Here is a 16,324-nt window from a genome sequence, read left to right on the forward strand (position 1 = left end):
ATATATGTTAAAGTATATTTTTTAAACATAACATGTAAATATAAATAATCTTAAACATTCTTTTCTGTAATATAAATAAATAAAATTTTAAAAATGTATTATAGGAAAATGTATAAACTGAAGAAAAAAACATATTTTGAAAGAGGTTATCTATTTGATTATTTCATATTGTTATTTTATTGTACCTAAGTCGAGAGTATATTAGTAAGAAATAAAAATTAATAACAAAGTAAAATGTATTAAACAAATCATTATATATTAATAATGGCGAATAAGAAATATAAACAATAATATTATAGACTTACACAATATATAATACTAAAATAGAATATAATATTTGTAATAATATTAAATACATTTTAAAAAAAAATATCCGTACGGATGTTCGGGTTAAAATCTAGTTTAATTACTTAGACCATGTCCAATAGTAATACTCCCACATGAGTCCTTAATCATATTTTAAGCATATAATTTTTTTTTTTCATTAGTTAAGGATTCGGATCTAAAATACTCGTCCAATGGTGATCCTGAAGAATGAGTCCTTAAGAATAAAATAATATTTTTTGTAAAAAAAATTAAAATTGAAATTTTATAAATTGCATTATTAAAAAAAAAGATACAATGATTTAATAATATTCCAAAGAGAACTAATTATTAATCTTGATTACCAAATTTATTCCAAATGTTTTCGATCAAATCATTCTTCAATCGATCATGAGTTTGCCTATCACGAAGATCATTGCGGTCGGGAAATGTATCATTGAACAATGTAGGAATTTCGTTTAGGACCTCCGAGGTTCTGGAAGATTCTCCTTCTTGAAAATCTGAAATATTAACCCGGTTTGTATAACCATCTCGTTCATCTTCAACTATCATATTGTGTAGTATGATACATGCTCTCATAATCTTCCCTATCTTCTCTCTGTCCAATGTACGAACCGGGTTTTTCACTATCGCAAACCGAGCTTGCAATACTCCAAATGCCCGCTCGACATCTTTTCGGGCTGCTTCTTGCCATTTAGCAAATGACGCTTGTTTGGGACATTGAGGGAGTGTGATAGATTGGATAAATGTTGACCACTTTGGATATATACCGTCCGTGAGATAGTATGCCAACTTATACATGTGTCCGTTGACCATGTACCTTACCCTCGGAGCTCGACCTTCTAAGATATCGTCAAAAACAGGAGACCGATCGAGGACATTAATATCGTTTAAGGTACCTGGAAGACCGAAGAAAGCGTGTCATATCCAAAGATCTTGTGAAGCTACAGCCTCTAAAACAATCGTCGGTTTTCCGGATCCACGTGTGTATTGTCCTTTCCAAGCGGTTGGGCAGTTTTTCCACTCCCAATGCATACAGTCAATGCTCCCGACCATCCCTGGAAAACCGCGTTGCTCTCCAATATAGAGTAGTCGTTGAAGATCCTCCTTTGTGGGTCGTCGTAGATACTCATTACCAAATAAGTGTATAACTGCGTCAGTGAAATGATGTAAACAAGAGTGTGCTGTAGTGTCCGCAAGTCGGAGATATTCGTCAACCGAGTCAGCCGCTGTACCATAAGCAAGCAGACGAATAGCCGCCGTACACTTTTGAAGTGATGATAGACCCCACCTCCCGGTTGCATCTTTTCTCTGCTGAAAGAATATAAAGTTCTGCTTGAGGGCTCTGACAATACGCAGGAATAAATTCTTTTTCATGCGGAAACGTCTTCTAAATATTTGTGCCGAGTATGTCGGGTCTTCACTGAAGTAGTCATTCCATAACTGATCATCTCCTCCTTCCCGGTCTCGTTCAATATAAGCACGGTTCGCCTCATCATCGGGTTGGTCCTCCACTATGTCATTGTAGTAATCTTCAACGATTTCATCAACAAGTTCGTCTATTCTTTCGTCTAGACCATCGGATGAAGATGTTGACATTTTAAGAAGTCCTAATATGTTAAATATAGAAAACTTTAATTTTGAACTTTTTTGAATAAAATTTATCATATTTGGAATATTATAAAACTTTAATTTTGAACCTTTCATCAACAAATTTTTGTCATGTTAACAATATTATAAAACTTTAATTTTGAACCTTTCATCAACAAATTTTTGTCATATTAACAATATTATAAAACTTTAATTTTGAACCTTTCATCAACAAATTTTTGTCATATTAGGAATATTATTGAACTTTAATTTTTAACTATTTTTTTAAAAAAATTGTCATATTAGGATTATTATAGAACTTTAATTTTGAGCTGTTATTTAAAAAACTAGTCATATTACTAAAAAAAAAAAAGTTTTGATGGTTTGTGATTTTACTAACCGGTTTGACGATGAAGATCTCAGCACCAAAAGAACAAGTGTCTTGTACGATGTAACCTTCACGTGGAATGTTGAAAGAGGAATCAAATGTGCATATCTAAAACAAGATTATTAACAAGATTATTAACAAAGATTGATCAAAGAGATATGTAAACAAGATTACTAACAAGATTGTTTACAAAATTATGTTAACAAGATTATTAACAGTTATATTCTTTCAGCAGAGATTGTTTACAAGATTGTTTACAAGATTATTAACAAGATTATGTAAACAAGATTATGTAAACAAGATTATATATAACATAAGTTTTGATACAAAGAGAAGCTTACATATGATCCGAGGAAATGTTACATATGATCCGAGGAAAACAATGAGAGTACTTTAGAAACTCTCTGAAAACATGAACTTGACTCTCAAGAGGAAACAAGTTTATACTACACTGCAAAGACTACAACTACTACTTATAATACATATGCTAGAGAGAGTGACCCGTGACTCATACAACTACACCCGTGATTCCTACTCCATCACCCGTGAATCCTACTCCATCACCTGTGATTCCTACTCCATCAGATAAAGACCAAATGCACCCGTGACTCCTTCCCACATGCGAACCTGTAAAAACAGAGTGACAAGAGTTAGTACCGTGTCATAACCATTAAAAAACAATCAGTACACAAACAGTTCTACCTCAAAAGCAAGATTGAAAATAGATCATATCATTTCGGACATTAGTTTGAGCATGAGACTGTTTTCCATATCTGAGAGAGGTTCTTTCTTAGCTAGTAAACGATCAAGAAGCTAAGAAAGAAGCTAAGAAAGAACTCTACTATACGCTTCCAGAAAGAAGTGGACTTCTGCTCGTTGCTCATCACAGGGTCCTTACTGGTGTTAAGCCAAGCACCAATAAGGATTTTATCCTCTCTGGGAGTCCATTTTCTCCTCTCAGGACCTGAGGCATTTGGATTCACACCAGACTTTGCCCGAACGTCCGGAGAAGAGCTCACAGGAGACTTAGCAGGAACGTCGGGAGCACTCATGAAAGGAGAGTCATCAGGACCTTGACTACCGAACCAAAAAGGTTCTGGTGAATCAAGGTCAACTGGAATTTGACTAAAGAGAAGATTACTAAAATTTTTTTGGTTAGCCATTGTTTTAATTGTTTCTCTGTGACACTCTACTAGTGACACAGAGGGCTTGAGTAAGCCTTCTACTCGATTAATAGCAATCAGATCAGAGCAGTTGAGAAGGTGGAAAGCAAATGAGTTCACTGTTCATTAACTACTCGACTAATTAAAAGCACATCAAATCAAACCTAAATTACTACAACTACTTTCTTTCCTTCCGGTTTCGAATCTAAATAACTACAACTACTTTCTTTCCAAGCAAATCAAAACCTAACAAACATTTAATTTTCCTTCCGGTTTCGAAACTACATTACTACAACTACTAATAAAATAATTACCTCGTTAAAGAAACAAAGCACGTACGCCCCAATCCTTTGAATCCTTTCCAAGTATTCCTGAAAAATAAATAAGTAAACAATCAACTTTCACACACTTTCAATATTTGTAATACATATGAGAGATGAAAAAATAAAAGGAAGTAACTCACCTAGCACAATAAGCAACACCAACCCTAAGACTAAGCTGAAGACCATTAGCTTAACTCCTGATTTCTTCTTTGTGAACTCGGAAACTTGCTTCTCAAGACGGAGTAACTTCTGCTCACGTTGATTCGCTTCACCCTTAACCGCATTAAGCTCCCTCTGAAACTCTCTCAGCTCCTCCTCCACCGCCACGTCCCACCATTTCCAGACGTGGCAGTCTCTATCATCGGCATTGGGGCACGTTATGTAACGTCGGTATGGATCTTTTGGCGTTTGGGAGTATCCGTGAACTGGCTCTGAACCACAGTAGCATGTCCTTGGGATGCCATCATCACCCTCTGCTGATGGTTCCCAGTCACTGGCTTCTGCATTCCACCGAGTAATCTCAGCTTCAGCCGCGTACATCTCACATTCGGCTTCAAGGAGGGAGGTTAAGTCTGGAGAGTGTGAGGATGAAGAAGGCTGGCTGTAACTGTATCGTCCCATTATCGTTTATCTGCAACCAAAACAAGTAAACACTTAGTTAAGGACCAATTAAATCAACAGCAAATAAAGAGTAAGAACAACGTTAATCAATTACGTATGTTAAAGAACAACAGCAAACAATGTTAAATAATCAAAAGCACATGAACGAGAAGGTAGCAAACCAACGACAAGAAACAAATTTTAAGAAGAAAACAGTTAAGAAACGACAATCGCTTAAGAAACAAACCCGATACGGTTTCAATCCGTATAACACACAGAGAAGAGATCCGAGACCGATACAAACCATAAACGTTTGGAAACCCTATCTAAACCCCCAAAGAATCCCTAAATCGATTTTGCCCCAAATATTTTTGAAACCCTAATTTGAAAATTTTCTCAAATCTGTCGGAATCCGAGAACCAAACCCTTAATACAGAACAAACAAGATGGAGAGTGATCTATAATCGATAAATCTACGAGTTAAAGCTTTGGTTTACCTTACACGAGCCGAGGAAGAGAGATCGAGCAGAATCGTCTAGAAATTGCCTTTATGTCGAGGAGGAGTTTTTTTTTCGGTTTGGCTCGAGAATGATTTTTTTTTTCGACCCTACACAAACCAAAGATAAATTCGACCCACTCACCACGTGACACGTGGCTAAGGATTGAATCCTTAAGTCCGCTGCGACGGACCAATCCTTCGTCGATTTAACGCTAATATTAGTATTTAATTACAATTATGCTTAAGGATTTCTTTTATGGACCGGGTGAAATCCACCGTTGGACATGGTCTTATAAGAGAGCCTCTATAGCCTTTTGTTCTTTGATTATTACGAGATAATAACGTGAGTTCCCTGACGAGCCCGATGATCCTCGTCCCTGGTTCATGAGAACGAGTTTAGATACTCTAAAATTCCTCATATTCTAGCTTCAACTACACTTGGCAGGACAGACTTGCGGCAGAGTTTGAGCATATATGTATACCAATTGGCATCTCATACGAGTCATATGACCACGTCTAGTCATCAAGATGAGAACAAAAAAATCGCTTCTTATAAATTAAACGATTTCTTACATATATATATATATATATATATAGAGAGAGAGAGAGAGATCCGCTATATGCATATTTAGTCAAGGCAAACGGGAAGATTATTGATCAAATTCAAGTTTTTTTCTTCAAAAAAGGTTTTTTCTTTCTTGGGCAAACGATTATATTAAGGATAAGAAACAAAACCAAATTATATACCGGTTGTAAAAACTATACTGATTTCCATTTAATAAATATAAAATACATTTACGTTCCAATAAAAAAATATAATGTACACTATGGAAACAAAACTCATCAGCAAAAATATCAAAGTGTACTATAAATTACGGAAACACATTGATCAATTTTACTCTTGATTCGGTTCCACAAATTTGTTTTATTTATTTTCTTACGTTTGAGGTTTGATGCTATATAACTATATATATTTGATGTACCGAAGACGACGTCGCCACGGTAGATAAGCCTATCAATTTTCTAGCAGTTTTCTGATTATTACTAAATAGTAAATACTAAACATTTTTGTTGACCACGAAAAAAGGTAACAACATTTGCATGTATTTATCTCTTTTTTTTTTTTGCATATAGCCTTAAAAAAATATTTTGCATGTACCCGTTTTAAGAAAAGAAGAAACATATTGCATGTACTGTGTTTCAATTTACAAAATCTGTAAAACATGTAAGAAGCATTAAAGTTACTGGGATGGCGACATCGACATGACATATTAACAGTAAAATCGACATTTGTAGTTAGCAACAGAGAAAAGGAATATCTGAACGCACAAGGAATCTTCCTTCATTTTGAACTTTTAAAAACAATGTCGTAGTGCGATCAAAGGGCATCCCGGTAAGCAAATATTTAAATAAAAAAGGAATTTCCTACAAATTTTCCTCTATAAATTCTTCAATACCCAAAACTAAAGTTTTCATAGTTGAACTTACAACAATACAAGTGAGAAAAACAGTAATAAGAACAAAGAAAAATGAGGGCGACACCAAAAGTAGAACTATGGAAGTCACCAATACCATACCTCTTTGGTGGTTTGTTTTTGCTTATTTTGCTTATAGCTTTAGCATTACTCTCATTGGTCTGCACAAACAAAAAGACTCCTTCGTCTTCATCTTCTTCTAATGACACCAATCCTGTGGGCGAAGAGGACGACACCGGAGACAACAAATCTAAGATTATTATGGTAGAGTACTTACCTAAGATCGTAGTGATTTTGGCCGGAGAGGATAAACCTAGTTGCTTGGCTGTTCCGGTGATCCCTCCACCGTCTTCCATTTATCCTTGTAACTGCGGCAATGTTACTGTCGTCTCAACCTAACTCAGTTACGTCTCTTTTTTCTTTTGCCAGAACAAAGAATAAGAGATTTCAACTTTTGTAATAATCATCGGCAATTTTGTAGTAGTCGACTGTTTTTGATGGGTGGTAGACTGGTAGTCTGGTAGTATAGATAAAGTTTTGTTTAATGCTTTCTTATGAACTGCAAAAGTTTTGTTTAATCTTGAGATTACTATCGAATATATTTGGAATAGCCTATGAATTATATATCTCTTTAATACGATGTTAAAACTTTAGAATATGTACTTTGTCTTTTTATGGTTTTAAGATCTTTACTACAACGTATGACCATATGTTCGGTTCGAAAATTGCAAATGACTTATACGGTGCCAATTATCAGTGATGATCGTTTTAGTCTGCGACTTCTCCGACAATGTTGTTCATCAGCAATAATGGCAAGCAACAACACTATGGGCTAGTAGAAAGCTACTAATTACATCTTCTTCTTTTTAGCAAGTAATTACAGACCATGGTTTAATGGTAGTGGACCTATTGGCTAAATAACAGTAAAATAATATTATAAATGATAAAAAGGCAAGCTTTTTGCTTTGATGTGGCATTTTTGTTAAGAAAATATAATAATGCATTTGATAACTTTCACATTGATTGGCGTCTATTGGTGGACGCCGCGGCCTGAAAACGCAAAGAGTTGGACGGTCCAAAGTGGATATTACTTTTGCTTTTGTGTGGCTATTAAGTGGTCGCCACTCTTTTCTCAAGTGCACTTTAATTATGCTGCTTAGGCAGATAGGTTTTTATTAAATTATGTAACTGTTGGTATTGGTAACTATAAAACTGTATATAGTGAAAATATACACGCTCTTTCTTTTTCTGAAACACAAGAACTATATTTATTTATTTATTTAAAATAATAACATTACTAATAATATCAACTTTATACTCCCTCTGTTTCATTTTAATTGTCATTCTAGGTTTATGCATACGGATTAAGAAAACATATGATTTTGTATATTTTCAAAACAAAAATATAATTATCTATACACCTAACCATTTTTCACCCAATAGAAAAGTTAAATTGAAGAATTTTATTAATAAATTTTGTATTGAAACTCTAAAACGACACTTATTTTGAAACAATTTTTTTTTCCTACAACGAAAACTAAATCGAAACGGAGAGAGTATGAGTTAACCAATCAGAAATAATGGAGTAAATTATTATTAATCAACCTATTTTCAGTAAAATTAAAGTTCTCTTAAAAATATATACACACCTTATATTTTGAAAAATCAGTTTTTTGTAAGACATTTTATAGGGGACGGAAGGAGTAATATATAAGTTGCTACTTTCAAAACATTACAGAGTTGATTAGGTTAGACTTAGTCCAAAAGACAAGTGGGTTACCGCGACTTAACCTTTTAAAAGTTTTTCAAAGCCATCAAACTGTTGATGGTTATATTTTGATACCAGGAGCTGGTCGTGACAATATATAATATACAAAAGAAACTGTAGGCCTGCCCCTGAACTAAAAATAAAAAGAAAGGGATGAAGCATAAAGGTTAAAGAAATGAACGAAGCTTAAAGGTTTAGAACTCTGCACAAACTATTCTTCACACCAGCTGGCTTTTGTAAGCAAATGATGAGCTTTTTCTCAAAACAGCCCGTCAAAATATTTATGGTCTTTGAATGGTTTATCTATATACAGCTACTGTCGATAATGGTATCTATGTATGTTTTCCCTACCAAATGTTTTTTTATCATTTTTGAATTAATATTTAAATAACCGTGACTTACACGAAGCCGACAAAGATACAAAACCTTTTTGGAGCCATAAGCCGGTGCGGTAAACCTTACCAACCAGTGCCAAAACTAAACATAACAAAGATTACACCATTTAAACTAAAACAAGAAAGGGAGAGATCACTAAGGCTTCTGAAACATACAACCCGTGAGCAGAAGTGTGAAGGACAACGAGTAGAGAAGCTGGAATAAACGAGAAAGCATTGACAATCGATTTATTGAGATGCCATAAAAGCTCCAAGATAAGTTCCACAAAATAACTACGAGCAACCATCACCCAAGAACAAGCTTCATTTGAAGAAAGCCACGAGATAACGGCTCTCCATCCGAGCAGCTAACGAAGAACACGGTTGACAATCAACTACTCAAGACCGAATGCAATTGAGCTAAGGCTCCACAATCCCTTACCAAGAAATCCCTACCACTTGTTCATTCAATTCTTTTTATCGTTGTTTTTCTTTATGCTACTATCTTGCTTTTATCTATTTACAAGAGCAAAAGCATAACCTACATACCAAAAACATTCCTAATTATTCCAAGTGCGGTAAAAAAATCAATTCCTCGATAAAAATAGCTATGTATGATATGGACAGTGGCGGAGGCACAACTAGATTTTATTTGGGTCATAATTAATTAATTATAGGTAAAAAAGACATGCATATAAGATTTGAAACTTACATGGGCCAAAAAATAAAATTTAACCATCTCATACAACAATGAAACTAAGTCCGAATTTTATAAGGAAAAACTATACCACAAACTTGATAACATTTTTAGATTTATCTTTAAAGGATGATTATTTTTTATAAATACCTTAAATTGGTGAGGAAAAAGACTAAACTGATCCTCCCAAATTCCTTATAAAGTTTAAAAATTATTGATTGAAATTTATAAACACAATCACACTCTTTAAATACTAAACCCTAAACAATAGTCATTAAACTATAAACTCAAATGTTAATATATTTTTTATTCAAAGATCAAAAGGTAAAGATGAACTGGAGACATAGGATTTTTTCTTCATCTCTTTGTTCCTCCGTCGTCGCCGCGTTTTTTAGGCGGTTGCTGGAGCCCTTTCATGTGTCATTATTTCTGACTCTTCTCATTATCTCTCTCCTCTCTCTCTCTTTTACTTTATTTTGTGGAGTAAGTGTGTTCTTCCAAAACTCGCTGGTTCAGATCTGAGGGTCTCAGTTTAGATCTGGACTGTGTTTGATGTTATCAGTGTTGCTAATTTCGGTTCGCTGCTTGTTGTGTCCGGTGGTTTTTTCCTTGCTTTGGTGGAGTTATCTTAGAGTTTGTGGTGTGTGAGGCATCAAGTTGTCTCTCATCGGGTTCTCTCTCCCAGTGTGGTGAGAATTTTGAGAGTTGATGACTCCTAAGACTCCTATTGGAGTGACGGTTATGTCTTTAATTTCTGGCTCCTTGTAGAGCCACGGTTTTGTCGATTTTGTCGATTATTTCAATCTTCCACGATTGTTTCGCTGGCATATTATTTTTCCTATCCATTTAATAAGTCAATGGTTACTGTTACGCACAAATTGATCTTTTTGAGTTAGATCTCTAAAAACTGAGTTCTTTTCAAACCGTTATTGTGGTTAAAAAAAGAGATATGCAGTTTCAAGGGATCATATCATCTTTGAAGCCTTTTTAGTTCATGCTCGAGATGCTATCTTCTACCTGACACATTACCCTCACTAGCAAAATAGAGTGGAAGCGATAAGGTGCTACTCAATCAATCCAATATTGGTTGTTCAAACATACATTGCTGAGGAAAATCAAGTGGCCATAAAAATTGCAACTACTTTTACCAGAGACCACAGATCATTGTCATACTTAGATGGTCCCTTAGCTGTAACAACTACTTAGTGAAAACGCTGATCAATACTTTCAGATCTAGTACAAAAAGTTGTATGTTGGTTGATACTATATTAGTCCTTCGCAGGTTATATTTATATACGGTTTTGAGCTCTTTATGTCAGTAACCGGTGATTTTATTTTAGTTTATTTATTCTTTTAGAAGCTTTTTGGAAGAACTTTGCATTTTTGTGGTTTGAAACTAAACAGTGTTAAAATTTTGAGTTAATTTGGTCAAAACCCATAAAAGATCGACAAATTAAGTAAATACACACAACATTGTTTTCTAGGGGGCTGGCGTATTCTTCGAGTGAAAGTAGATTACCATAGTAACCCTATACTATATTCCCGCAGAAATTAGTGAGGTCATAAGTATTAGTTAAGATATACTAAATATTTTTTATTTTTCTGGTAAAATATTTACTACTTCTCTCCTCCCTCCCCTTTTTCTCTCTAACCTCTCTCTAGAAGCGCAGCCCCTTTTTCCGGTCAGATCTCGCCCCCTCCGGTCGCCGGTGTTCTAGCATTGGTACTGGTTCCGTGAGGGTCCCTTCATTTTCTTTCTTTCTTGTTCATGGCCGGAGCTTCATCTTGAGTTTTAGGGTCTTTCGCTGGCCTGATGAGGTGGTGCTTGTTTGCTGTCGAAGTTTCCAGTTTGTCCAGGTGGTGGTTTTGCGGCGGTGGTCATGCATGTCCGGATCTTTAGAGAACGAGATCCGGTTCTAAGATTCGTCTTGACTGCGCAGTCTCAATCCCTTCCTTACGACCTCTTGGAGTTCTGAGTGTTCGACCGATGGTGAAGGGGAAAGCGATGAGTCGTTATGGTGGGGAGGGCTTGTTGGTGCTTGAGCTGCTGGGATCGATGAGTAAGCTCATGTTCGAGGACAATGGGTGGGTCTTGAAATGGATCTCCGGCAGCGGCTGGATTGTATACTGAACATATTAGCCGGATACCGAAGAGTATGTTAGATATAAGTACAATATTAACCGGATATAAGTTAAACAAATAGGAGAAAATGTATAATGAATATATTAGCCAGATATAGTTACAATATAATCACTCTATTGTTTTATTTTCAGGTTAACAAACAGACCGGCGGATATAGTTACAATAATACTCGGCTAACTCCGATGATAGAATTTATGTTCAATTATAATAAGTTTTTGCAATGGGATACTTTTCTATTTGACTATGTAAACTGAAATATAGCCGGCCAAGTACTAAGTTGGCTATGTCTTGGGCAATATTTTAGTTGGCCAGCTACAATATGCTAGCTGGATATATTATTCATCATTAACAACAGTTCTATAAGGGACATGCTATTAATCAAATTTAATTGATAACTCGTTGATTAGATTATCAACCGTAAACAAAGATGACTATCTTCACAAATTTATAAGTGTAAGACATGCAGTAGCTGTCATTAGTGATCCTATACATGGATAACACATGTTTTTAGCCGGTTATCCATAATAGTGACAAGTTACAAGTACACTTATGGTTGTGTCCACAATAGTTGTTTGGCATGATATAAAGTTGATTAACAACCAAATACATATGGTTAAGCACCTACAAATTAATTTAACTTTGTGTTTTAAAAAAATACAGCTGTTGACATAAGCAATATAATGATGATTGTCATAAAAGACATTCGAAAGTTTTAGCCCACATTATGTGTTTGCCTGACTCGAAGAAAGAGCTGGTCAAATTGGTTTACAAGTTTTAGCTGACTACATTTCACATTGCCATGATATAAAATTGATTAACAAGTTTCAGCTGAGAATCTGGAAGAGGAGGCGGAAATGGAACTGGTTCCATGGGAGATGAGAATCTGAAAGTGTGATTGGTTAAACCAGTTAAGATCCGGGTATGCCAAAGCTCACCGGCGGCGAACCAGACTTGTAAGCGAAGCTTCGGAGGCGGAAGCTTATCGCTCCGCGCCTGAGTAGTCTCTGATCTAACTTCCATCTACCTCCCCGGAAGATCCGCAGCTCCATGTGATAGAATTCTCAGAAACCTAAAACTTTTTCGATCTTGAGAAGGTTCCGAAGGAAATGCAGAGATGGAATTGAATTAGATGACAAAGGCGAAATGAAATGCTCACGAAACAAAGCTTCTTCTCTCTTCCTTGGCAATGTTCTTATGAATCTTGACTGATTATTTTTTCTTTATTTTCCGTATAAATTCAAAATTTTATAATAATAAAAAATTATGAAACAAAGTGGTAACAGTGAGAAAAGTGAATCTATTTATTGTTTTCCCCCATGTAAAGAAGAAACTACAGAAATAGATATAAGAAATATTTGGGCTACATGAACTTATGATCAAATAAAAATAGGGGTATATTGGTCATAGAAATGTCGACAAAACCTAAGCAAATCCAAAATGTGTATCCACCTAATTATGATATTTTGTTTGTGTGTAGAGTGCAATTACTCTAAAATTTTTGATTAAATATATTTTTGAAAAATAATATCTGATATGTGGTATTTCAAACAATTTTATATTTTATAATTTTCTTATTTCATAGAGATCGACCTACCCCTTTCACACCTAGGTGGCTCCATATATGGATAAGTTTCATCCAATATGACGGTCTCCATTGAGTAAAAAAACTGTTTCTTCTTTGAAGAATCCTCGCAATCTAAACCGAGTTTATTAATAAATTAAAAATCTGATGTGAGCTTTTGATAAGTTATTTGGACTTCCAACTTAAAACCGCTCTGATACCATGATAATTTTTTTTGGGCTTTCAACTTATTGGCGGTAACTGAAGTGGCCCAAATTTCTTATATCTCTAGCCCTTTACATATTTTCAATATGGTCTTATCTCCAACAGATTTCATGGTTGGGCTCGAGTTGGATCATATAATCAGGAGAGGCTATCCACCATGTTACGAGCGACCTAATTAAGTATAGGATAACATCTTCAAATGACCGAATCAAGAGTAAATAAAAAGGTAATTCCATTATTATTGATAAGGAAGGGTGAATATACATTGATGAATGATTTAATTAAATATGTATCCCCCTTAGTCCCTTACAACAAAACCAGATGAAATGTTCTTACCTACTTACATAATATATTTTTCTTATAATCTACATAGAACAAATTTGTTGATCTATATTCCCCAGTTCAATTTAATGGCTCCATACATTAGGACAATTAAACTCATCTCCTCACGCATTTCCGGCGAGTAATCTCCTCTTTAGTTCCATCCTGCAATAACCAATATAAACATTGTTCAGCTAAATCCAAAATCGATGTTAACCGGACTAATGATATATGTATAAGTTAACTATGTTTTAAAGTTAATCAATTACCTGACGTCAAAATAAAATAAAATAAAATAAAATAATTAATTACCTCATGAGATGACGGTCAGTGGCTCCCGTGGCCATCATTCCCCGGTTCTCATAAGCACGTCGGACAAGATACGGTATAGCGGTTTCGACCGGTCCAAATGGCATGTACTTGCTAACATTGAACCCGGCTCTCTTTAAACCGAAGGACAATGCATCTGACATACCGTATAGCTGCGCAAACTCTATCTTCCCGTTCTCTTTATCGATATTGAGCTCACTTGCTTTCTTTGATGCAAGTCTCCCTATAATTTAAAAACATTTCTCTAATCAGCAATCTATTTAACCTAAAAGGAACGATAATTATGTGTTTAAAAATTGTGTTCAGTGGCTTACCAGAATCAGCGTTATGTGTTGCAAGAACCACACCGAAGCCCGAACCGTTTGACGCTTTCTCCATTAGGAAAGTCATGCAGTTATTGTAGCAATCGTGCGTGTTCTGAATTGTGTCGTGGACTGGTGACTTGTGCCCCAAGGAATCTGCCAGCCTAGCTTCACTAGACATATAAGCACCTCTCACCAACTTAAACCCCATAGGAACATTTTCCTTCTCGGCTTCTTGTACGGCCAAATGCAACCTCTCACCAGCGTCTCTCAAGTAGGCCTGAATCGTGTTGTAAACAATTGGTCTGTCTTTGTCCGCATTGAACAAGATCGCTGATGAGTACGCCATGTAGTCGATCGCGGGTTGGAGGATTGTGTCTTCAGCATCGACCAGCAAAGGTACGTTGGATTCTTGGCATTTCCGGCAGATGTCTTGGATCCTTACGTGGGCTGCTTCGAGCTCCCGTTCTTCTTCGGCGGTTAAGGGTTCCGGTTCTGAGTTTGTGTGGTAAAGAGGGCTTGAATCGGAGAAAACCGGAAACGATTTGAGCTTCCATGAGAGTTTGAAGTTCTTAGTCTTGTATTCCCACCGAAGCAAATCACTCACTCGTTTTAGAAGACTAATGGGACAAATCGCGGTTATCTTCACGACCACTGAGCTAAACTGTTAGGGCAAAGAGCAAAAAATAACGTGTCAATATAAAACCAAATAATAGTTAAACCGGAATAAACCGGGTCAAGGTAAAGGGAGAATATTCCTAAAGTGTAATCTACTAGCTTTCTGACGAAAGTTCTAGTCCATCTACAAGGTCAGGGAACTCGTGCGTGTAAATGTTGGCAGATAGTGATGCTTTGAGTTTATCACCGTATCTAAAAATGTATTTTTTGAAAGAAAATAAATTAAACGCAAAGTGATTTTCACAACAAAAAAACATTAAAAGAAGTAAAGAGCAAGTTGGCTGTGTATACTTGGTACTTATCAAAGGTTTTGAAAACGCGTGAGGGTAATTTAATCAATTTATTAATTTTATATGAAAATAAAGATATAAATATGCACGTCTATGTATTTATGCAAGTGTACTTTGACAGGGTACGGAGATTCGGCTGTGGAACCAACTTGCCCTAATTTGATAATTAGGGCCCCATTAAAAATTAATTGTTTTAAGTTATGGAATAATTAAACTCGAGATACGGTATGATATATTTTTCTTTTTGTCTTTTCTAATACGATTTTAAAAATGTTTATTCGGGAATATAAAAGTAAAAAAACAGAGGATTTCTAAAATGAAACAAAAAAAAATATCAATAAAGACACATGAGGATTGCTTACGTGAGATGTTGGTAACGATTTGGCAGCTTCAATGGTTCGAAGGAAATGGTGCATGTTATCATCGCAAGAGGCAGCATCATCGGCGTGTTCAACGCCGTACACAAGCATACCTTTAAGACCCGTAGCCTCGTAAACACTTCTTACGCGCTGCGCGGCTGCGTCAGCGTCTTCACCGGCGCAGAAATGGTCATAAAACGTACTTTTCACAAGTCCAAGGACCATGTCACGTGTTAACGCGGTTTCCATGAGTTTAGAACTCATGACCCACGATCCAAGATCCACCATCGGACCTATCGCCGCCGCATGCAGCACGGCGGTGGAGCGGAGAAGGTCGGAGGTGGGGACAGAGGCAAAGAGACGGGCTTGGTCGGACAGATCGATGTCATGGTGAGCTTCGTTTGGTTTTGGGTGGTGGACAGGCGGCTCTGGCGCTTGTTGTCCGAAGGAGAGTATCTCCGGGACGACGGCGGTTGAAGCGGTCACGGTGGGCTGACCCACCGGGCTCAAAGCGGAGAAACGGTAAGGACGACGGATAAAGTTTGTTCGGAGGAGACGGGCTGCCATAAAATTCAAAGATGTTCTTGATAAAACGAAAAATAAAATTGTTTTTCTTCTCTTCTGATGTTTCTTAGGCTTCTCGCTTTTATCGCTTTTCTTTTCTTCTCTCAACGCTTTGTTGTGTGATTGATGTCTCCTCCTTTGTTACTGCCACACATATTTATAGAAGAGTATAAAACTATATGCATATACATACACGTTTTACGTGTTCGATATAATAGGATTGTGATAAAATTAAATCATCTAAAATTACAACGGAATCTTTATAAAGAAAGTCAAATTCTTAAATTTAACTCAACAATATATGTTACCATAATAATTACGGACGACAGAGACAGCCAGGCACTGACTAT

The 16,324-nt window shown here is 36.0% G+C and overlaps 3 protein-coding genes and 1 long non-coding RNA gene across 4 annotated transcripts; 2 read left to right on the forward strand and 2 right to left on the reverse strand.

Annotated features, from left to right (window-relative positions):
• Positions 1 to 654: 654 nt before the first annotated feature.
• On the reverse strand, positions 655 to 1,923 carry LOC103854802. The gene is made up of 2 exons (XM_033285312.1): positions 1,362 to 1,923; positions 655 to 1,223 (listed from the first exon to the last, which is right to left on the reverse strand). The coding sequence occupies exons 1-2, from the start codon at positions 1,921 to 1,923 to the stop codon at positions 655 to 657; spliced, it is 1,131 nt and encodes a 376-aa protein (XP_033141203.1).
• A 2,962-nt stretch (positions 1,924 to 4,885) lies between these two features.
• On the forward strand, positions 4,886 to 8,743 carry LOC103854500 (protein GLUTAMINE DUMPER 6-like). Its single transcript, XM_033284622.1, has one exon. It carries the CDS (start codon positions 6,417 to 6,419, stop codon positions 6,759 to 6,761), a length of 345 nt encoding a protein of 114 aa, XP_033140513.1. The 5' UTR covers positions 4,886 to 6,416; the 3' UTR covers positions 6,762 to 8,743.
• Positions 8,744 to 10,710: 1,967 nt separating this feature from the next.
• LOC117131826 lies at positions 10,711 to 11,453 on the forward strand. The gene is made up of 2 exons (XR_004455225.1): positions 10,711 to 11,058; positions 11,142 to 11,453. It is a non-coding gene; the product is annotated as an uncharacterized LOC117131826 (long non-coding RNA).
• Positions 11,454 to 13,576: 2,123 nt separating this feature from the next.
• LOC103854501 (proline dehydrogenase 1, mitochondrial) lies at positions 13,577 to 15,977 on the reverse strand. The gene is given in 4 exon segments (NM_001302001.1): positions 13,577 to 13,616; positions 13,764 to 14,004; positions 14,096 to 14,747; positions 15,414 to 15,977. Coding segments are annotated over 4 exon segments (1,497 nt in total).
• Positions 15,978 to 16,324: the final 347 nt, after the last annotated feature.

This window comes from Brassica rapa, chromosome A02 (assembly GCF_000309985.2).
Source record: "Brassica rapa cultivar Chiifu-401-42 chromosome A02, CAAS_Brap_v3.01, whole genome shotgun sequence".
In the NCBI taxonomy this organism is placed as follows: Eukaryota; Viridiplantae; Streptophyta; class Magnoliopsida; order Brassicales; family Brassicaceae; genus Brassica; species Brassica rapa.